This window comes from Hipposideros armiger, unplaced genomic scaffold (genome assembly GCF_001890085.2).
Source record: "Hipposideros armiger isolate ML-2016 unplaced genomic scaffold, ASM189008v1 scaffold_0, whole genome shotgun sequence".
NCBI lineage: Eukaryota > Metazoa > Chordata > Mammalia > Chiroptera > Hipposideridae > Hipposideros > Hipposideros armiger.
The window spans coordinates 4186675-4211069 of record NW_017731350.1 but is presented as its reverse complement, the minus strand read 5'-3'; the positions used below and the strand labels follow the sequence as shown (position 1 = coordinate 4211069).

Below are 24395 nucleotides of genomic sequence, written 5' to 3'. Positions count from 1 at the left end.
ATTAAAACACTGTAATGCTTAGATTAGTCATATACTACAATGATATAAAATAGCTGGTTCCATTTATTTCTGTTTATTATTTTATTTCTAATTAATTATTTTCTTTTTAAGCAACAGTTTATTTGGCATTATGGATCCTGGATTTCTGATTTTTCCTTTTTTAATATATTTGTAGGTTTTTGTCATTGTAAAAATAATACATGTTCATTATAGATAAATTGGAAAAACAAAAAAGTATATGTGAAGAAAATTAAAACCACCTATTATTTCGTTTTATTCATTTAAGCAAAGTGGAATAAATTATTTCATTGAGGAAAGGGGGAACCTGAGTTTCTCCATACTACAATAGAAACAGTAAATTTTTTGGAAATGGAAAAGAAGAAAGTCTCCTGACCACCTAATGTCAGATAAGATAGAAGTCATCGAGCACATTTTCTTTCTCCTTTTTATGGTTTTCATGTTTCTTTTAACCGCTTTCATGACCTGTCTTATAATACTAATCAATATATACTTTCTTTGACTTTTCTCAGTTTTGTGTGACTTTTGAGAATTTGCATTTAACCCGCTTTAGTGGTCAGATACTGTTTCAGCATTTCTCAACTACCTTTAATCTGTAAAACATAGTTAATTCGTTTTCTCCCCTGTAATTATTACTTAAGAGGTTTTTGTTCCTTTTCTGTTTTATTTTCCTTTGTACACTGATAATTGCTACATGTTTTGTTACCCCAAGCTCTAGGCTTTATCTTGGAAGCTTTCCAAGATAGGTGATGATTATAATAATATTAATAAGTGAGGAATTTTTTCTCCTTTGCAGCCACCCCTGAATGCCCAAATGTTGGCACAGCGCCAGCGGGAGTTGTACAGCCAACAGCACCGACAGAGGCAGCTAATACAGCAGCAAAGAGCCATGCTCATGAGGCAACAAAGCTTCGGGAACAATCTCCCTCCCTCGTCTGGACTGCCAGTTCAAATGGGGAACCCCCGTCTTCCTCAGGGTGCTCCGCAGCAGTTCCCCTACCCACCCAACTATGGTACAAATCCAGGAACCCCACCGACTTCTACCAGCCCGTTCTCACAACTGGCAGCGAATCCTGAGGCGACCTTAGCCAACCGCAACAGCATGGTGAACAGAGGCATGACAGGAAACCTGGGGGGACAGTTTGGCGCTGGAATCAATCCTCAGATGCAGCAGAATGTCTTCCAGTATCCAGGATCAGGTATGAGCATCACAGCTGGGGTGCTTTCATAAGCGCTACGTGCAGGCCTCTCTCCATATGTGTTTCAGCTCAATGACACTCAACAGGGTGCCAAAGAATAAGGACTCCACCCAGGAGCCAGGAGGGCCAGGCTCCAGGCTCAGCTTTTGCCACTAGATGGTTGAATGGTTCGAGGCTTATCTCTCTTTGATAGCTATTATTAAATTAGAGGCTCTATAAGGACCTGTTGGACTCCGAACTTTGTAACATTTTGTATGCAAAGCACATTCTCTTATTTTCTTACTTTCTCTCATGGATCCCTACAAGAATCTAATGAAAGTCCAGTTCAGATAATGGGTTAATTATGTTAACTCAAAGCTTGGATACAGTTTTTTCATTATGTTGGAGATTTTTGCTTTTGATAGTTTATCCAAAGATAATCTTCATAGAGTATCTCAGACTTCTCATTGGTGTCACCACTCGGAGCTGCTTAGGTTGTAAGCTATTCCTACAATATTAGGCAACTTTCTGCTTCCAAAAGGTTGTTTCTTTTTCAGTCTTTCATTAGCACTGTCTCTCTTCCATTCTCTTTGTTCTAAGTGATATCTGTTTTTTACTTTTCTTCTATCTCTTTGAGATTCTAATAGGTAGTAGCATTAAAACACATTTGATTTATCCACCATGTTTAATTAAACTTTGATGCAAAATTAATGGCAAATCCTGAAAAAAATTGAAATAAATCCCTTGTGTTGTAAGTGAAAGAAAAAGTAAATTTTAAGGCTACTTAACAATGAATTTCAATGAGAAGCTGCTGTTTGACTTGAATAAAATGGTGATGTTCTATAGAGATTTTTCACATGGCACTATACTTAACTTTCAGAGCCAAATCAATTTAGATGTTTCATTCTTATGACAAAAAGTGCTAAAATCCTTTGACTATTAAATTAAGTATCTAGTGCCGGCCGAGTGGCACGTTGGTTAAGAGCTGGCTTGGGACGCCAGAGGGCCCCAGTTCGGATCCCACATATGAGGGCCAGTGACACTGCCCTCTACAGCTAAGATGCTGAACAACAGCTCAACCTGGAGCTGGCCTGCCGAGAGTCGCCGGTGACGGTGGAGGCTGCAGCCCCTGCTGCAGTGGATTGCCATGGGCTACCGTGTGTAGCCAGCAGCCAGCGTGAGCGGCCGTCCAGAAGCTGGCGACTTATCTGCCTCTCCCGGGAAGAGAGCGCAATGATGGTGCCAATTTGGGCCAGTGAAGCAACATCCTCCACAACTAGACTGAAGAACAAAAGGACAGCAACTTGTCTGTTCCCCTTCCCCCAATTTCCCAGCGCTGTTCCCATCCCCCAATGCCCCAATAAAAATCTTTTAAAAAAAAGAAAAAAAAATTAAGTATCTGGGGAGACTTGTGTCAGAGAGCACCAGAAATCTCTTAAGACATTTTAATCAAAATTATGCCACATCATTTCCTTTGTCCTCAAGACTATGAAGTCATCTTTGGCTGGTTCATAGCTTTGACACTATCTGTGTGAGCAACAAAAGGATTATAAATCCATATTTTAATTACAAGATTGTCTGAACAAGAGTGGCCTTCAAAAGAGTTTTATTTCTACGATTTCTGTATACAAAGAATTTGACAAGGCTTTTTCTCTTTAACCTGAAGAAGTACTTCCTCTAACATCAGAAGACTTCTATAGTTATATTTCCCCATTCCTCTTTCAAAATGGCAACTTAGCCAAAACAGCAAGTAGATTCTTAGCACTCATGATATTGATTGCAGAGCCTTGAATCAAAAGATTTATCTCATTCATTTGGGGGCGGGGGTCTAACAACTAACTACAAATCAGCCAAACATTAATGAATTCTCTAAGGATTTTTTCTCTTATTAAAATAAAAATAGTACTTCTGTCAATATTCAGTCATGCTCTTTAACACCTCTTCTCTGAAAGCGAAGAAAGGAGAACTTCTTTCCTGCTCCCATTTCTTGACAAAACCACCTGGAAAGGCAGGGTTTCAAAGCCCCAGTTCCAGTGAAGTTAGCAAGGTTTCTTTCAGAGTTGTGGGTCTAGTCTTTGATCTATCGCATGTCAATATTTAGAACACAGTGATTAAAGTGATTAGTGGGTGGACCTTCCTTCTTCACCAGGTAATATAACCAGATGTGTTGCCACCCATCATAGGTGCTTCATCTGGTACCTGGATTTTTATTCCAGCCCAACTTTTGATTGACAAAAAATACTTTTCACAAAATTAGAATTTTTCTTTGATAAAGCCAGCAGTTATACTTCAAACAAAACCCCGAAGCAGGTACAGTGGAAAGAGTAGTAATTTCATCCAGTTGGCACACTGAAAAGAAACGGCAGAACTTTCAGTTCTTCTATGAACTGCTTTAAAATAATAGGGGGAAAGTTGTTAGTTTTTCTGGAGATCAGAAGAACATTTAAAGATGAAACGTTTGTAATTTCTTTCACTGCTCTAAGTTTTAAACTTGCTCAAGTATGATCAACAGCCTGGTAGGAGGCTTCAAGACTAGGCTTTGTGTTGGTACAAATTCTAGAAAAGTTCCAACCTTTCAAAGCAAGCCTTCTCAAAAAACAGAAACAATCAACAACAACAACAACAAAAGCCACCACATGATTTTTGTAAATAAAGTTTTATTGGAACACAGCTAAGCCATTAGTTTACAGATTGTCTATGGCTGGTTTTATACAACAGAGTTGAGTAATTACAGAAATCTTATTGCCTGCAAAACCGAAAATATTTACTATCTGGCCCTTTGCAGAAAAAATTTGCTGATCCCTGGGCTAAATGATGATAGTCATACCAAAGGATGAATACATTAGCTTTGCTTTAGCATTTTGCTTTGGCATCTTGCAGCTTAATATAGGCCCAAAGTAAATGAAGGAACGTGTAGGTAAACTGTTACATAGTATGCCTTCTTTTTCTGAAAACAGAAACTTTTTCTAGTCTATCATACCATGAAGATGAGTGCACTACAACAATTAGACATTTAAAATTTATTTTCTACTAAGACAATATTCAAAGTGAATATGAGGGATATTTTTTTCAGTCTTTGTACCCACTTCATGAATACCTCGAAGCTCATCCAAAGCTCCCTTTTCTGTGAACTATGCAGTAAACGTGCTACTCCACCAACTCCTCCCCAGTGACCCCATCTGCTTCTGTGGCTTCAGTGATCTCTTCATGCTAATAACTATTCTCTGTCTCTAAACCAGATCTCTCAGCTCACGTGTACAGCTGACTACTGGACATAATTGAATTTTCCACCAACACCCCACACTCAACTTGTCCAAAGCTAGACTCCTCACCTCCACTTTTCCTTCCCTCCACTTCTCAGTGTTACAGCTGTAACAGACTTTTCAAGTTCAAGGAAGAGTACAAATCCTACTCTCTGTTACCTCTAGGCCTTTGTACAGCCTGAACCCTCTGTCTAAAATATCCTTCTCTCACCTGTGTCATTCCTGTTCCTTTCTCCTCTCAGAGGCATCTCCTCTGGGAAGCCTTCTCTTATACTCCCAGTCATAAGCACGCACCTGCATCATACAGCCACTTGATAACCTAGATGCCTTTCTTTTTCAACAACAAGTTCCTTGAGTGAGCAGTGTGTGATTTTTTAATCTTTATTTCTCAAGTGCTTAGCACAGTGGCCTGGGGGAGGGTTGAAGAAATAAAAGAAAGATGAATCTTAATTCTAGTTGCTGCTGTCAGATGGCTGTGATGCTATTTATGGTCCAGCAGGAAGAATTAACATAGTATAGGCAAAGATGGAATTGTAGACTTGTTAAACTAGATTGTCTGGCTCAAGGAATCCAAGGTACTATGTAGTGGCAGAACTGGGACTAGAACTGTAACTACCTCTGCAATTCATTACTGATAGGCCTATTCTTTCTACTAAAATTAGGTCACCTGATAAGGAAGACATGGCTACTTAAAATGTAATATAAGGCCAGAAAGAAATATCAAAAAGTATGTCGATGTACTTGGAGTCTCTTATTTATTGTTTACTTGGACCCCACAGAGTAATATCCAGAATGTGATAAGTATCTTTTCCCCCTCACATATAGATTTTTTTCTGAAAGAAATTATTTCATCATATATAAGGTTAAAAAGGCACTAATAACAGACAAGTGGTTTTTAAGGATCACAATCAAAATAGTTGAAATTTAAAATGTAGAATTAATGCAAAGACAATCAACATATAAGGTCTGACAGTTAAGTTTGTGAACTTTGTTGCAACAATGTTGCTAACCTTTTTTAATATCACAGGGATTATTCCTTATGAATGTGTATCAACTGAACAAACAGTTAACCAAGTTTACTATTTGGAAGTGCTGAAAAGGCTGCGTGAAAAAGTTAGACTACCTGAACTTTTCACCAACAATTTATGGCTCTTGCATCGAGACAGTGCACCAGCTCACACGGCACTGTCTGTGAGGGACTTTTTAGCCAGTAAACAAATAACTGTATTGGAACACAGTCCCTACTCACCTAATCTGGCCCCCAATGACTTTCTTTACTCTAAGATTAAAGGAAATATTGAAAGGAAGACATTTTGATGACATTCAGGACATCAAGGGTAATACAACGACAGTTCTGATGGCCATTCCAGAAAAAGAGTTCCAAATTGCTTTGAAGGGTGGACTGGGTGCTGGCGCTGGAGCACAGCTTCCCAAGGGGAGTACTTCAAAGGTGACCGTAGTGATATTCAGCAATGAGGTATGTAGCACTTCTTTCTAGGGTGAGTTTGCGAACTTAATTGTCGGACCTCATATATGAAGTAGATGATGGAAGAAAAAACCCACCCTGAAGAGTCATAAATGGAAAAAATTTTTTTCTCTATATATTCAAAGTCAAAATTATTTACCAGATTAAATTACATACGGAGGAAGCAGCAAGAAGAAAATATATAGCTTTATTTTTACAATCTTAACTAAAAAATGAAAAAAGGTAAACATTTAGTAAAAGAAAAAAACTGTAGAAAGTCTATAATTGGTTCAACTTTCACAGAAAATTTAAAATTATAGCATATAAAAAAACCAAAAGTGAATAAATTAACTATATCTCTGACTAGATTAACCAAGCCAAAAAAAGAGCAAACTTATCATATTAACAATGACAGAACACAGAATATTATTCTAAAGATTATACTAAATTGTGGGTAATCAAATTATGACATTCTTTTTTCTGCAATTTTATAACTTTTCTCTACCTCTTTTCTCTACCTCAAAAGTATTTAATTGTGAAATATAATTATCAGGGAAAAAAAGAAAAAAAGTGCTAACGTAACAAAATATAAAAAGAAACTCATTTTTACTTTTTAAAAATTGTTATAAGCTTCCACTTTTGGCCAAGATGGAGTAACAGGAACCAAATTTATTCTCCTATGTGAAACAAAAAAATCTAAGTACATTGAACAGCAGCTCTCGAAATTGTCCAGGCTGTGCTGAAGGGAGGGGGAATCCACCAAGAACAAGTGGTTTCCCTGAGTTGAGGCAATGGAGCTGGGAGTCCAGGAAAGCCAGGGTAGCTAGAAGTATCAGGGCACAGCACCAGAGAAGAGAGAGAGTCACAGAGAGAGAGAACCAAGGGGATATGCAGAGGGTCCCGCATAGGTCTTCAGCTGAGAACGTGTGTGTGTGTGTGTGTGTGTGTGTGTGTGTTTTCTGTTTGTTGTATGTACACAGACCAAGGCCTGGGAAAACCACCTGAAAAGATTAGAGGGAACAATGTGCAAAGTTCGCACAGAACCAGTTCCTCTTCCCCACCAGCCAGGAGAGGAAACTTAATTCATGGAGTGTCAAGCAAAATACTCAGAAGGGTTTTACCTCAGCAATGGACAAGAATAAACTCTGCTCTTGTCTCTTGAGGCACAAGACCCAAAAGAATTAAACTGTTTCCACGTAACCTAATCATGACCCACACAAATATCAAAAATATTTAAAGGAATTTTAAAAATTGAGCAACTAACAAGGTAAAATTCAGAAGGCATGAAATCATTTTTTTAGATTACCAGGCAAGCAAAGAAGCAGGAAAATAAAACCAATAATGAGGAGAAAAATCAGTCCATCAAAACCAACCCATAAGTTACTCAGCTGATAGAATTCGTAGACAGGGATGATAAGAATTATAAACTATACGTTTATTCTGTATGTTCAAGAAGTAAGAGAAGGGCCAGCCGAGTGGCGCGATGGTTAAGAACTGGCTTGGGATGCCAGAGGGCCCCGGTTCGGATCCCACATATGAGGGCCAGTGACACTGCCCTCCACAGCTAAGATGCTGAACAACAGCTCAACCTGGAGCTGGACTGCCGGGAGTCGCCAGCGATGGTGTAGGCTGCAGCCCCTGCTGCACTGGGTTGCCATGGGCTACCATGTGTAGCCAGCAGCCAGCAGCCAGCTTGAGCGGCCGTCCAGAAACCGGCGACTGATCTCCCTTGCCCGGGTGCCAACTTGGGCCAGTGAAGCAACGTCCTCCACAACTAGACTGAAGAACAAAACGACAGCAACTTGTCTGTTCCCCTTCCCCCAATTCCCCCCAAAAAAAAATCTTCAAAAAAAAAAAAAGTAGAGGAAAGCCTGAACATGTTAAGTAAAGGTATGGAAGAGATTTTTAAAAATCCAAAATCAAACTTCTGGAGAGGAGAGGAGAATTACAATGTCTGAGATGAAAAATACCCTGGATAGGATAAGAAGCAGATTAGATATTACAAAAGAAAAAGTAGCGAACTTGAAGATACAGCAATGGAAATCAGAGAGAAAAAGACTGAAAAGATAATTCACTCCAAATTGATCTTACAATTCAATGTAATTTCTATCAAAAAATAACATGCTTTTGGATAATTGACAAGCTTCTCCCAGAATTTATATGGAAATGCAAAGGACCTAGAGCAGCTAAAACAATTTTGAAGCGGAAGAACAAAGTTGAATGCAAGTATCACAAATAGATCACTGCAACAGAATGATTGATGTTTATGGTCAATTGTTTTTCAGTAGTGAAATCATTAACTATCCTGAATAAAAAGGAACAAACTACTGATAAATGCTACGGAAAGGTTGAACCTCAGAAATATTATAGTATGCTAAGTAAGTGAAAGAAGCTGGAAACAAAACACCTCATATGATCACATTCATATATAATTTCCAAAAAAGAGCAAATCTGTAGAGACAGAAAGCAGATCAGTGGTTGCCTGAGGCTAGAGGTGGGCGCGGGATTGACCACAAACAGGCACAGGGAATATGGAGGTGATGAAAATGTCAAACGGGATTGTGGTGATGGTTGCACAACTTGATAAATTTACTACAAATCACTGAACTATGCAGTTCAGTGGTTGAATTTGATGCTATATAGATTATATTTCAATAACACTTGAAAAAGAATAAAAAAGACGGAAAGGAAGAAGAGCCTACACAGATGATTAAGGAGTAGTGGCCAACAAAACACTCCTTTTTCAGTTCACTCATGGGTTGTTCTTATCTTTTTCCATTATCAACTTATTTTTATTACACTAGTAATCTGTCACTTATGTTCATATATGTTTTTTACACTTAAAAATGCATGTAAGCAAAATAGAACAGAAAAAAATTATATGTAATCCTAGTACCCAAATCAACATCTAAGAATGGAAAGCATCCTTCCAAACTTATATATTTATTTATCTGTCTGTTTATACTAAATTTCCTGCCTTATTTTAAGAGACAGAAATTTTTTCCCTACTCTGTTGATTAGGTTATCTCTAAATATATTATAACAGATCCTTATGGGTTTTTCCCCCCTTTTATGGGGTTAATAAATTTATAACGTATTCACATAAATTTGTATCAATTTGCAGGAATGGTTCCCCAAGGTGAGGCCAACTTTGCTCCATCTCTGAGCCCTGGGAGTTCCATGGTGCCGATGCCAATCCCTCCTCCTCAGACCTCTCTGCTCCAGCAAACTCCACCTGCTTCTGGGTACCAGTCACCAGACATGAAGGCCTGGCAGCAAGGAGCAATGGGAAACAACAAGTAAGGGGGCAGTTTTATATATGAGCATCCCTGGTACTCTGCAGCATGTAAGAATAAGCATTCACCCACAGTCGAAATGGAAGATTATTCACTACTGCCATTTGCAAGTTCAAGGAAGTGAATTTATGTTATCAACAAAGGAAAATGATGATTTTAAAGGCAAATTTGTGTGTTTACAGTAGAAAGAAGTGATCTGGTGGCCCCCAACCTTTTTGTCTCACCCCCAGCATACCTGAAGAATGTGATCAACTCCCATGAGTAACAGAGCTTTGGGTGCTTAGTCTTTCTTTATAAGAACACTTAAAAATCTAAAGCAAGAATGGCAAAATGTTAGAATTCAATAGAGCTGAATTTAGACAGGTTTCACTCTTCTCAGTATGTTTTAAAGATTTCATAGCAACAACAAAGGTTTTTAAGGCTTCTTGGGTCGTTCTGTCTTACCCAGCTCTTTGAATCTAGATGTTCAGTGGCCTCGTCTTGCTCATTTTGTTCAGAATTATCTCACTAAAGTCATTTTTTTCCTCCAAATCCTGGCTGCTGAACTTTTCACACATCATTTGAGTTTTATAAGGGTTTTAATTTGGTTGTGTCTTGGTTCTAATGACAGGGAAGCCGTTTGATCTGACAACATAATAAGTAAGGCAGTTAAAATTGAAAACTTAAGACCATATTCTCTTAAAGTTCACCGAAAGGTGAGAGAGGAAATCTTCCTGTTAGAGAACTATGTAGTTCTTACTGAGGACTATGTGTAAATGGGGTAGAAACGAAGCTGTCTCTATCACATGCAAGAAGAGTGTAGTCTCCTCATGTGTTCTAATCTCGGCTTCCTAAACCCACTTTAGGTGTCATGGTCCATCATTACAATTATTTCCTCACCGGCACTCTCAACTCCCGTGCCCCGCTGTCCTTTTGCACTTGTGCCTAGCAAATGCCCCCTAATAAAATCCAGCCAAATTCTTTCTCCGTGTCTACACTTACACATTTAAATGTGGCTGGAAAAAACCAGTCATGCTGACAGGTCTGCTCCCCTTTACGGTTAAATTCATTAAAAGACTGTGCTCTGTCACTTGCTCTCCTCCATTCCTTGTTGAGCCAGTCAGACTTCCGTCTCTGCCCCTCCACCAGAAGCATTCTTGTCAAGGTCATTAATGTCTTTTACATTGCAGACTGCAGTGGTCATCTGTAGCACTTGGCATATTGGAGCAGTTATCCTTCCTTGAAGTCTTTTCTTCATTTGGCTTCTGGAACAATGTTCTCTCTTGAGAAAGGCGATTTTCCTATTCTCAGTGTCCTCTGCTGGGTCTTCCTTGTCTCCCTGACCTCCAAGTGAGGGCCTCAGAGCTCCTTCTAGAACCTCTTCCCCGTATCTACTCACTCCCTTGGTTATATCACCCAATCTTATTGCTATAAATGCCTGTCTCTATGCCAAGACTCCCAGATTTAAATCTGCAGCCCTGAACAGACTTCTCCCCTGAACATACGGTATATACAGCTGCCTAATTGACATCTCATCGGCATCTCATACTTAACATGACTAAAACCAAAGGGATATTCTCCCCAAAACATGCTCCTCTCCTGCTTTTCCCCACCTCAGTACACACCTTCATGTTTCCAGTTACTCAGAAGAAAACCTTTAGTCTTTCTCTTACATCTCACATCAAACATTTCATCAGCAAATCGTATCAGCTTCTTAGCAGCTCTCGCGTCTTACCTGTCCCACTTGTACACCTAGTGCAAGCCACCATCATCTTTTTCCTGGACCTCTGCAGTGGCCCCTGTCTCGCTGCTTCCACCCTTGCTCCACTACAGTGTAATCACCACATGGTAGCCAGGGCAATGCTTTTAAAACACGAGGCAGTATGTCAGTCTTTTACTGAAAACTCCAACTTAACATGCAATATAGGGCCTGGAAAGCCCTGCTTAGCCTTGCTCCTGGATGCGTCTCTGACCTCATCTGCTATTCTCATCACTCACCCTGCCACACTGGCTTCTGTTTATTCTTCTGTTCCTCAGATGTGCCAAGTACATTGCAAACTCAGGACATTTGCATTTTTAAATCCCTCTGCTGGAATGTTCTTCTCAGTAGCCACATGGTTTGCTCTTTCACACTTCAAGTCTTTACTTAAATGTCACCTTGTTAAACATAGATATTGATTGTCACCACAGTAAACTTCCCTGACCATTATTTCTAACGCAACACCTTTTCCCACCCCCGGTCTTTCCTTTCCCTTCTGTAGTGCTTAACACCTGACATATTGTGTGTTTGTCTGTTTATTCATGGTCTGTCTCTTAACTAAAATAGAAGCTTCCTAAGAGCAAGGGCGTGGTTTTTGTTCACTTCTATATATCCATCCTTCAGAGCAGGTGAGCCCTTAGAACACACCTCTGAACGAATGAGTGCAGACTTCCTGTTCAGACCTAAGTCACTTCTTGGATTCAGATTCAAATATGGACTTGAGTTGTTGCACTTCAGCAGTTTCTGTGAACTTTGACTTGCCCAAATCATTTGAGAAAGAAAATAACTATCACCAGCTCTTCAAACATTCACACTTGCTGATTTGTTCCGTGTGTAGAAGCGTGTTGGCCAGTGCGGGCAGCATATGTTGGGGACCACTCACTGTCTCTGTCACAGTGTGAGAAACCCCGGGGGGGTCGGGGGGAAGAGCCCCTGCTGTCAAGTATCCAAGGGACTGGTTCGTGAAGAGGAGTGCAGAGAAAAGTAAAACACAAAACAAAGAATCATCAAGTGGAATGATGTAAGATAGTCCAGAGACAGTGGAATGTGATTCTTTTTCATTATCTCTTTGGTGGCCAGAGAAATAAAGGGTTAAAGCAAATCTATTTGTCCTGAAACCAGGCAGTGTTTCTGTGTAACCCTATAGTCACTCAGGAGAGTCCTAGTGCTTATTAGCATTTTAAAGGCTCGGAGGGCCTGTTGTCTCACCCTTGTTTCTCAGACTTATTTGCCCAGGAGCTCCCCCAGCTTGTTAGTACCTGTAATATCTGTGGAACCCACTTTAGGCTGAACTCTTCATCTTGCCCGTTTTCCCTCATGATTCAGAGGCTGCCAGTACCTGGTGCTAGCTTAAGGAGCTGATAACTGCCGTGAGGCCAACCAGGAAAGCAGAGCGAGGAGGGGGTCCTTCCCACACTGAGCCTAAGGCCACCGTAACCCCCCCAGTCCATTCCAGGACCAAGGGGTTGGTCTTGTTCCCATGATGGAGAAACTAAAATGGAACTATTGGCAGGAGCGGTTTGAAAGAACTTAAGCTAATATATAGTCCCAAATATAAATTTGTCAAGAAATTAAAGCCTAAGCGTTTTTTCACTAAGTATGACATCACTGCAGTCCTTAAAGCTTCTACAGGCATTAACTTACATAAGCCCTGAGCCTCCACAGTGATGATTTATGTATCAGTTGACAAATGAGTATGGTCTCAGGCAGAAATGTTCTCATTAGAAAATGGGCAGTAGACTAATAGGTTTTTTTCTCACCTTTAGTTGTGGGGACACTGCCTCACAAGCATACACACTGTGCAGACACTAACGGTCTACAGATGCATTGTTGGCCATTTCCTAAAGCATATAATTTACTTTGAGCATTTGTGTTTTATAATTACTTGGGGAAATTTTGCTGCTTTTCTTCAGACATGATGAATAAGCTGTTTCTCAGCCTATTAACGTCAGTGTGATTACCTTAATCTACCAGAAGCTATAAATGTCAGTACATCCTGCTTACCTCTCAAGAGCTAGCAAGGGATAAGCCATTGATGGGGTAAATGATTTTTTAAATAAAATTCTCCATAATTAACATTGAAATAGGTAGCATTTTATGAGCAGCTTATTGTTTAACAATTGATAGATAATCAGAAAATATTTGGTATATGTAGAACTTACAAAAGACACAATTCATACATTTTCCTTTAGATGTGTTGTATATCTATATCACATAGAATTTTGGAGGTTCACATATAAAGTTTCAAGTTGGATTTACTTGGAATTTATTCCATACTATTCTACCTACTAATAGAAACTTGTTTAACATTTGAGATCTTTGGTATAATAACAGTCCAGGACTTGGCCATGAAGAAAGAAGTCAGTAGAACAAGCTCTCTTAAAAACATAACAGCTCTTGCATTTTGCATCCTAGAAAAGACATGAAGCTACCATCAGCCCTGAGAAAATCTTTGAAGTCTTTAAAAACATTAAATTTGCCAAATAAAAATATCAGGTTTCCTTTTAGTTTATAACATATTGAAAGAAGCCAGATGCTGAAACCTTGAGAAATGGTAGAAAGCAATAGGACATTGAATAAAGGCTGTCAAATTTTAATGTCATAAGGAGTTAGAAACGCAGCTTTCCGTCCCCATCCCCAGAAAATATGATCACTATGGCTGGGGTAAGGCCTGGCTGCCTGAATTTTCAACAAGTCCCAGGGAATTCTCTTGCAGATAGTCTCTGGACTGCACTCCAGAAAACACTGGTGTACATATAGTACACTATATATAAATCTATAAATAAAGGGCAATCCAAACCCCCCTCAGCTGACAGCACATGAGTAATAACCCATGCCCATAATTCATTCATCAGATATTTACTAAGTGTCTGCCATATGTCACTTACCACTAGAGACAGGGAATAAGTAAACAAGATACCAACATTCCCCTCAAGTGTTATGTCTAAGAGGATATGCAAGCAATCACAATATGAGAATGCTATATTTGAATCACTCATTCTTTTATTGTTCATTCTATGAACATTTATTGAGGATTGATATATAAGCCAGGCACTTTCCTTAAATAGGATATTCTCTGTTTAAGAAGATAATACATTTTAGAACAATTTTTATGGTTAAATGGGTAAATTTCAATTATCTGGAAGATTTACTTATGTGGAAAACTTCCTTTCCTAAGTATTCAGATAATTGGAGCTTAAAAACTCTAATACGGGCCGGCCGAGTGGCTCAGTTGGTTAAAGCTCTGAGCAACAGCGGTTAGATGCCCGGCCCGAGCTGAGTTACTGCTAAGCTGCCAACAGGTAGCAGGATGGCTCAGCTAAAAAAAAAAAAAAACAAACAAAAAAAACTCTAATACTAGCCTAGATAATTGTAACTTTAAAAAGGAGCTTTTGAATTATTAAACCCCTTGGGCAGAGTTCAAAATGCATCTGAATTATACTTAATCCTTATATATTGTAATAAGATAAAGTACTACATGTAATTTAAGAATGTGAAATATTTTCTTTGGAATTCTCTCTAAATGAGAAACAGAAGCCAGTGATATTATTGCCATGTTCGTGATCAGTGGACGTTATTGAGATTGTTTTTGAGTTCACAGTGCATTCGGTCACGCTGTCCAGAACCCGCCCGCGCCCGCACAGCCTGGAGTGTACAACAACATGAGCATCACCGTGTCCATGGCGGGTGGAAACACAGATGTTCAGAACATGAACCCAGTGATGGGCCAGATGCAGATGAGCTCTTTGCAGATGCCAGGAATGAACACCGTGTGCCCTGAGCAGGTATGTGGCACAGCTGGCACACTTGGTACACATACTCCACACCACACCGCACCACACCACACTGCACCGCACCACACCGCACCACACCACAGTTTATTACTCCAAGAAAAATCAGGTGTGTTCATGGTTACTCATCCAAAATAACCACACTTCTGTCAGATGGGTACTAGGCTTATTGGGGGGACCACATCATAAATTATATAAATGCCTAACCACTGTGTTATATACCTAAAACTAATATAAAATAATATTGAATGTCAACTATAATTTTAAAATATATATTTAGTCACAGGATGTAAAGTACAGCATGAGGAAGATAGTCAATGGCATTGGAATAGCTATGTACAGTGTCAGAGGGGTAGTAGACTTGGGGGGGTTACTACTTCGTGAGGGGTATAAATGTCTAATCATTATGTTGTTTTGTACACCTGAAACTAATAATTAAATAAATAAAATAAAATAACCACACTTCTTCTTTCCCACTATCTTTTGATAATTGCAATTCCTTAAGATTTACAATGAAAATTCTGACAGAACTTAAAAGATTTTAGTCTCATGAGATTCTAGTGTTTAAGATTTATTATAAAATAATACATATAATACATTGACTTGGAACTTACCCCTTTATATTCTGAACACATTTTCTTCATTTTACTCTTTCAATTCAGTACTTACTATGTACAAAGATAGCTCTGTAGGAGATAATATTAACAAGCTGGGGAGACAGAACATGAACAAAGAATCAGTTGAATGATAGGACAAAACAGCTGTGTAAGAGGTGGACCCCAATAGGACCATATATATTTATGTCAGGTAAGGGGTATATACAGTTAACTACTAAGGGTTTAAAAAGGGCCCGATTCGAAAAGGCTACATGGAAAATTTCCCTAAGGAAGGAGAATAGAAAAGAATATTTAAGACTGGTTATCACAGCATGACCTAAGCAGGAATAAAAGTTGAAAAGTCTAATGAATGTTAAAGGGCTATTTATATTCTATTTAGAACAGAATTTATGTAGTAAGTTTTTTAGGGGTGTTGCAGGCCATCTCAATGTTTAGAATTATTCTCCTGAAGATTTTTAAGGAAAAAATGACTAAATTCAAAGTGATATTTAAGATCATTGGGGTAACTCCCTGTAGTTACTCTTCCCATTATCAGCAACCACAAAGTGACTTGGCTATGACCACATAGCCATAATTTACAGCAAGTCTTAAAACCATGTAAACACTGATTATCTTTTTTATCTTTTCTATAGAATTTCTTTCTGACTTTTTTTTAATTCCTATTCTCCAGGTATTATATAATAAGTATAAGGACGTTAGCAGGGAAAAACCCAACAACTTAGTGATCCATATCTTATAACAAAATAAAAAAACCAAATAGGATTGTTTCTTGTCCTTGTTGTTATCTTGTTCCTATTCAGTTATTAGAATTATTCACTATCTCCAGTAGGTTGAAACAAAATAATAAAAAATATAATGAAGTAGGTAAAAAAATTACATTAAATTACATTTAAAGTGTATTTCTTATATAGCAGGTTTTGCTTTTTTATTCCATTTGACATACTCTGCCTTTTCATCAGTGGTTAGCCCATTTACATTTAGTGTGGTCATTGATATGGCTGGATTTATATTCTCATTTTTTTTTGTCTCATTTCTTGCCTCTTTTTGGTTTAACTGAATATTTAAATTCATTTTATATCCTTTGTTGGCGTATTAGCTATATATAACTGTTTTATGATTTTAGTGGTTGCTTTAGAGTTTATAGTATACATCTTAACCTTATCATTATCTGCCTTCAAGTGATATTACATCACCCCATATGTAAAAACCTCACACAGTTTATTTCCATTTCTCCCCTCCTGTGCTATTGTTGTCATACATATTATGTCTACATACCCCACAATTTATTGTTAATACTTTTGCTTTACACAGTCAATTATATTTTCTAAAAATTTAAATGAGAAGTCTTTTATATTTACCCATGTAGTCTAATGCTCTTCTAATGCTCTTCATCCCTATGTGTAAATTCACATTTCCCTCTGGTATCATTTTCCTCCTGCCTGAAGGTCTTCATTTAACAGTTTTTGTAGTGTAGGTCTGCAGGTGATGAATTCTTTCAGCTTTTGTATGTGTAAAGAAGTTTTTGTTCCACCTTCATCTTTGAAAGTTCTTTCCCTTGAATTCTAGATTGGCAGTTTGAGCTTTCAGTACTTTAAAGATGTTGCTCCACTGCCGAGAAACCTGCTGTCATTTAATCTTTGTTCCTCTCTGCATGATTAATGTTTTTCCCTCTCTGTCTGCTTTTAAGATTATTCTCTTTATCACTGGTTTTATGCCATTTGATTATGATATACCTTAGTGCAATTTTCTTCATGGTTCTTACGCTTGGGCTTCAGGGAACTGCTTGATTCATGGATATATAATTTTCATCTAATTTGGAAAATATTCAGTCTTCCCTCTATCTTCTTGGACATATGGAATATGGTTATTATAATAACTGTCTTAATATTCTTACCTGTCAGTTCTATCATCTGCATCATTTTGGGGTTGGTTTCAATTGATTGACTTTTCTTTTCATTATGTGTCATATTTTTCTGCTACTTTGCATGCCTGGTAATTTTTTACTGGATGCCGACATGTGACTTTTACCTTGTTGATATTTCTATAAATATTCTTGATCTTTGTTTTGGGAAATGGGTAAGTTATTTGAGAACAGTTTGATCCTTACAGGTCTTGCTTTTTTGTTTGGTGGGACCAGAGCAGTATTTAGTGTAGGGTTCGTTTTACCCTACCACTGAGGCAAAGCATTTGTAATACGCTACTTGACACTGCATGAATTACAATGTTTTCCACTCTGGCTGGTGGGATCAGGATGTATTCCCAGCTCTGTATGATCTTTGGGAATTATTCCATGTAATTCTTTTCAGGTGAATCTTTCCTCTGCTTTGGGTATTCCCCTGACATTCATTAGCTGATCAGTACTAAGCTGTAGACTCAAGGGGATCTGACAGCTTTATCTCTGTGTAGCTCTCTCTCATCTGCTATTCTGCCCTGTGAATTCCAGCTGCCTTGGCCATCTCACACTTCCAGCTGCATCTTCTGAGCTCAGGAAGCCTGCCAGGCTCTGCCGGGGTTCCCTGTCCCCACACTCAGCCTGGAAGTCCTCTCTAGGCAGTAGGCTGAGGTAATCAGGACTCTCCTCAGTTATTTCCCAACTCTTGGGGATAACTGTCTTTCAGTGCCTTTGTCCAATGTCTGAGTACCTTCATTTCATTTATTTTGTCCAATTTTTTAGTTGATTCCAGCAGAGGATAAATCTGATCCCTGTTGCTGAATCTTGACTGGAAGTGGTAGTCTTTTGCTAATTAACTTTTGTGTGCGTGAATTAACTTTTTATTAAAGTATCATATATAAGGATATATAGAAAAATATACAACTAGATGGATTTCGCAAACTGAACACACTTTTGTAACTACCACCCAGATCAAGAAACAGAACCTTACCAGCACCCCAGAGGTTTTCTTCACACTTTCTTACACGTCACTCTCCACCCCTACAGGAACCACTACCCTGACTTCTAACAATGCAGTAAATTGCTAAGCTTTTTATTTCTGCCGTCCTTCTGTTACTATTCTGTCAGTGGGATTGTTTTTCATTGAAGAATTTGGTCTTCAGTTTAAACAGCTAGCTTGTAATTTGGTCTTCTCTTTAATAGATAAATGATTCAGCACTGAGACACACAGGCCTCTACTGCAACCAGCTCTCATCCACTGACCTTCTCAAAACAGAAGCAGATGGAACCCAGGTCAGTAAGAAAATTCTAAGCCCAGAACTGTCAAATGCACTCTAGAGACACAGAAAACTTTGTATAGCATCGTAATTAAGAGGCTGACCTTGGGAGTCAGACCTGGGTGTGAGTCCTGGCTCTACTCCTCTTAGCTGTGTCATCTTGGGCTTGTTAGGGAACTTTCCTGAGCTGCTGTATAACCAACAGAACTAACACGATACCTGCTTATAGGATTGTTGAGAGGGTTAAATGAGATAAGCTTTCAGAAGGTTTAATATAATGTTTAGATGCGATAAAGTGTTACAGATGGTGGCGACTAATTATTATTTTGTAAATAAGCACAGTGCTAAAAGTCATGTGTAATCAGAATACCTCAAAAGATACCAGTAAATTCAAATAAACAAAACGTCTGCTGTGTACTCTGCCTCCTTTTAGACGTTTGTTTCAAAACAATACAAATAGCATGGGTGGCCACTCTCCTAAATATAACCTAAATTTAGAAATTTTGGAAGTTGTAATTCACTTCGGTAACTTTGTTTAGTCTTTAGTCTCTTAATAAATATTTTTTAAATATTTTTTAAAAATATTTAAATATAGGCATTATGCTAAGATGGCAATTCAAAGAAACATGAGACATGTTTGCACTTTAGGTGAACTGTGGGAAGAAGTAAGGAAATGAAATTTGATTTGTGAAATGCTTATAATTTGCCAGGTGCTGTGCTAGGAGCTATGCTTTATTCTCATGTAATCCTCACTGTAACCCTATGAAGGAGATAGTATTCCTTTTTTTCACAGATGAAGAAACAGAACCTGAAGAGATTTAGTGATACACACAATTCACAAAGCTAGAAAGTAGTCGAGCTGAGGTTCAGACTCAGGTCTTTCTAACACCAAAGTTCATGCTCTTTCTGCTGTACCACTTAGCACCTGTTGAAAGATAAAACACATAGACATATGCATTTAAATTGTCACATAATCAAAGAAGGCAAACTCAAAATTTTTGTTTCAAGTAACAAGAGACATGAGGGTTAAAAAAAAAAAAGGAGAAATTGCTGAAATGGTTAGAAGAGCATTTACACAGGAGATGGTACTGAACTGGCTTGAAGGGTGGTTAGGAAGGCCAAGTCAAGGAGGAAGGTATTATGGTTGTTGGAGTCTGGGGTAAGGTTGACCTTGGAAGTCTGGGGGCTCAGAAATGGAGGGCACAGAGACAGGGAAACAGTAATATCTTAGCATAGTCCTGGGAAACCAATTCACTGAAGGTAAAGGGTTTGTAATAAGAATTCACAGGAATGAAAATTGGCAAAGTAGATTGGGGCATACTTCCAGAGGCCTTGAATGCTAAAGTAAGGAATTTGGATTCAGTCCTGCAGATGAAGCATCATCCTGAAGAGCAACAGTGATCAAAGTGAGGGGGCAGAGGGGAAAGGAGGCGCACTGGGCAGCCAGCTCAAGAGGAGAAAGATCAGTTAGGAGGCTGTGTCCATAGTCCGAGCATTAGAAATAGGATCTGAGTCCTGTGAAGCTGAAGAGAGGGGATTTAGTGATAGGGAAAAGGAAGTCTTCATTCACTAGAAGTTTCTGAAAGTCTCACTCCTACCAAGATATACTAGGCAGCTCGACAAACCAGTTAAAACAACCAAGTTTTAAAGTTCCTGAATCCTGGACCAGTATTTGACTTGAAGTAAAAGCTATGCTGGAAAACTTTAAGAGGCTGAGACTCAGCTCTTACACCACTCTTCTCACCTGGCAAACCTGAAGCTTCATTTGCACCTTGCTGTGCTTGTCCGTAAAGGTGTGATAATATCAGAAGTCCTTTGAAGTCTTGTCTGAGGCACCCCCGTTTTTAAAGTTCAGAATGGCTGAAATGTGTACTTTTTAGTTTGGGTTAATCTCTTCAGTTTTTTCTTTTAATTTCAATATAGACTGTCTTTTAGAAAGGCATTCTTTTTAAAGAAAAAATTCTCTCTCTAGTTTTTCTCTCTTTTTTTAAAAGCTTTTAAGAGTTTATTTGAGCCAAGCTGACGACAATTGCCAGGAAACAAAATCTCAACAGACTGAGAAAATGCTCCTAGTTTGTTTTTTTGTTGTTTTTTTGTTTGTTTTTTATGCCTTTATCAAGAATGTTTTTAAGTGTTTGGAGACAGGCATCTTCTGTTCTGTCCCAATATTTCATATGTTGAAACATAGCAACATGAAATTTTATGTGAATTTTTTTTACCAGTCAGTGCCTAAAAGCACTATAGTTTGTGCTCATTTTAAGTTTCCATGACAGAAACTTCTTTTTGCTGTAGCCCATCATGAAATCTCTGTTTGCTCCAGTGGTTTGTTCTTGCCAAGCAGATGCTGGAGAGTTAAATAGAAATGTAGAGACAGATGTACAGAAAAGGAGAAGGAAAAGAATAGGGAGAGGAGAACTAGGGGAGGCTCGGGGGCTAGCTCCATTTGCAGAGCTGGGATGGAGAGGAGGCAAGACGGAGGAGAGAACAAGAAAAGAACACAGAAGAGGACTAGGAGGGAGATTGTTGACATGGGGAGAGGAAGGCCAGGGGGAGTCCTAGGACAAAAGTAGGAATGAGGAGCTATAGAGAATGAAGATGGGGGAGCACAAGAGGCAGCTAGAGAATAGACTCAGAGAGTTGCTGTATTTTAGGTACAAGAGAAAGAGCCCCAAAGAACAAGAAAACAAATGGTAGCATATCGAGGCAAGGAACAAAGTTTGGGAAACTGGGCACAGAGGAGGATGAGAAGGGGGAGACTGAGAAGAGAAACAGTACTGATCTTAACTAGAGACTTAATGCAGACACTCGAAAAGCTCAGCTCAGGATATCTGCATTAGCTGAGAAAGAGTAGATTGGAAGTGTAGACAGAGCGAGAGGACCAGGAGCTAGACTGAATAGCAGTTGGATGATCGGGACATTTGACATTTGGCCAATGAGGGTTGATGGAAAACAACTTTTATTCAATTAGGATAGGAAAATTTTCAGAAAAGCTGAGTGTAATTGGCATGGATTAGTGATGAATGGCCAAAAAAAGTGCATCACTAATCTAAAATACTTCATGAACCTATTAAACACAAAACACAAGTTTGCCAAAAGCTTGAGACACTTAGATAGATGCACTTGGATGCCTGAAGAGGCATCTCCATTCATGTTCTGGAACATTCACAAGTGTGACATTGGCCTTCATCAGTTCTACAAATGACTTTTTAATAAGACTGATTGGTAAAGACTAACTTCTGGCTTTGTTTTCCTAATAGAAAATGCTAGAACTATGCAACTGTAGACATCGTTAAGGAATACTTGTATTATTACCGAACATAGTTGAAGGGAAAATTCACACTGTTCTTAGCTAGAAATTCACAGTTACTTTAGCTTATGTGTTTAAATAGATTGTCTCTCAGGAAAAAGTTAAATATGAAATTGTTCTGCTAATATTTTGCTGTAATTCCAAAGGCAATATGTGAAGAAGCTATGTAATAGTATATTTAGATACTACACAAATCTTCTGGACATCACCTTCAGTGATGCTGATGTCCTGTGACCGAGTTGTGGTGGTTTTATTTTGCTAACACTGGGTTGAAGCCCTTAATTTTCTAACATCATAAAGATCTTTTTATCCTACTAAAGTCATCCATAATATGCTTTGAAACCAATTTCCCAAGTAACTTGTGTTTTTTTAAACCCACCACTGGATACCCAGACTCTGAAACTGGGCTTTTCCCAATCTTGGCAATATTAGCAACAATGCTCACTTGCAATATTGATGGCAACCCTGTAGGAGGCTTGACCATTCCGATTTTTATTTTATTTTTTAAAGTGTGAACTTTCCAGAACCCTGAGCAAAATGAGTGCAGCGATTTTCTTTTTGTAGGACAAGAAGACAGAAGAGTTCTTCTCTGTGGTGACTACAGACTAGAGGAATGCTCTAGTGAGTTTCCACTTCAAGTAGTACCCACTCATAAGCCGGGGGGGCAGACCCTTCTGTCTAAACACATCTTTTATTTGTGTTCCAGCAGGTGCAACAGGTTCAGGTGTTTGCTGACGTCCAGTGTACAGTGAATCTGGTAGGCGGGGACCCTTACCTGAACCAGCCTGGTCCACTGGGAACTCAAAAACCCACGGCAGGACCACAGACCCCCCAGGCCCAGCAGAAGAGCCTCCTTCAGCAGCTACTGACTGAATAACCACTTTTAAAGGAATGTGAAATTTAAATAATAGACATACAGAGATATACAAATATATTATATATTTTTCTGAGATTTTTGATATCTCAATCTGCAGCCATTCTTCAGGTCGTAGCATTTGGAGCAAAAAACAAAAAAACAAAAAAAACAGGAGTTCACTTTTGTTGGGAGATTGAGAGATGTTTGTTTCTTTCTTTGTAAAGGCCTTGGATATTGAAAAATAACAAGGCAGAACAGTTGGACAATCTATTTCTTGAGCCAAATTTAATTATTCTTATTTTTATAATCAGTCGTTGGCTTCTTATCTGGATGAAGGCCTTTGGAGGAGAACCAAAACGACAAGTTCCAAGGGGAAACTGAAGCTCCGCCTCCACTGGCTCAGCGCCGGCCCTGCCCAGGAAGATGGCCTGCAGGGCCTTGCCTGTGCCCATCCACCAAAGGCTGTCATGTGTCCCGACATCAACAGCCCTTCCCGACCCCAGGCAGCTTGTGTGTACAATCAGCTTCTAGCAACTCTATATCCGTTGGCTTCAAGAGAATATTTTGCCTCCACATATGTACCCCTTCTCCTTTTTTTAAAGATGGATTTAAACCAAGATGCCTCCAGAAACGAGGACGAAATGAGTCTATTCACAGAGGAATCCAAAAAATACAGTTTGGGGAAAATGCAATAATTTTTGATGAGATGGGTGATGGACAAGAAGTGAGTTCTGTCAATTATTGTAGATACAATTTTCTGATTAAATCTGGAAAAAAGGCAGCCTGTTCTTTCTGCTTTTATTGTATTAACAGCTGAGGTAGCTAAAGTTATTTAAAATAAAATTAAATTTATGATCCAAGTAGCTTATTTTCCCCCTTTAAATCTCACTGTAAATATATTTGATTTCTTGTAGAAATTTATTTCCTTCTGTTTAATTTTATGGCTTTATTATCATACTCTTGATTTTTCTATATTTGTGTGTGAAATATAACATTGATTGAATTGCAGTTACATTTGGCTAGTAATATTTCATTATTTTAACAACTGTGATGCCATGTATGGATTTTCTTTGGGGTTCAAATCAAAATGCCAACTGCCAGAAAGAGCCGTTCCAGATGAGCTAGAGTACACTGCCCTAGAGTGTCCCTGGGATCATCTAACTTGAGAGCAGTGCAAGGAGCTATCACCAGATGTGCACAGGATACTTGTACGGAGGAAAATTAGTACTCAAAGAAAATCTCCTCTTGTTTTAGATTGACTTTGGGAATTTGAATTTTCATCAGTGCAAATATAAATTTCTCTCTCCTGCTCTAAGGCTAATTGGTACCATATTTTCCCTTTGTGTCTTGTTACTCTGCCACATCTTGTCTCATCCTGGCCTCTGAGTCAAGGATCCAGTGAACTGACTTTGTAGTTCAGGAAGTTCCACTGCAAGGCCAGGAAAGCTGGAGAAAGGTATTGTGGAAGAAGCAAAGGTAGATCCCCATCACTCGCCTTTACCTGCACTCCTGGGCCTGTGAATGATGACAACACCTGACGTTGTGCACCAGCTACCTCTGCTCACATGGCAGAGAAAAGGCCATAAGAACTCACAACGGAAGAGGAGCTTGGACTCAGACATCAAGGAAGAAGCCATTTTCCCAGGTCCTCCTCTCTGCATCTCACCACCCCTAGTTACAAATAACTCCATTGAACAA

At 38.8% G+C, this 24395-nt stretch overlaps 1 protein-coding gene across 7 annotated transcripts in view; it reads left to right on the top strand.

Moving 5' to 3' along the window:
• The window catches only part of NCOA1 (nuclear receptor coactivator 1), a 216426-nt gene extending 193487 nt beyond the window's left edge, over positions 1–22939 (top strand). For 4 of the 7 annotated variants that reach the window (XM_019648257.1, XM_019648425.1, XM_019648505.1 and 1 more), the window contains 5 exons: positions 815–1217; positions 9049–9223; positions 14560–14743; positions 18461–18550; positions 22548–22939. In XM_019648257.1, the coding sequence (XP_019503802.1) occupies positions 815–1217; positions 9049–9223; positions 14560–14743; positions 18461–18550; positions 22548–22718 (1023 nt within the window). In that variant the 3' untranslated portion in view covers positions 22719–22939. Of the gene's footprint in view, positions 1–814; positions 1218–9048; positions 9224–14559; positions 14744–18460; positions 18551–22405; positions 22463–22547 lie in introns of all 7 variants that reach the window. The other 3 variants (XM_019648774.1, XM_019648686.1, XM_019648602.1) reach the window with 3 other exon arrangements.
• Positions 22940–24395: the final 1456 nt, after the last annotated feature.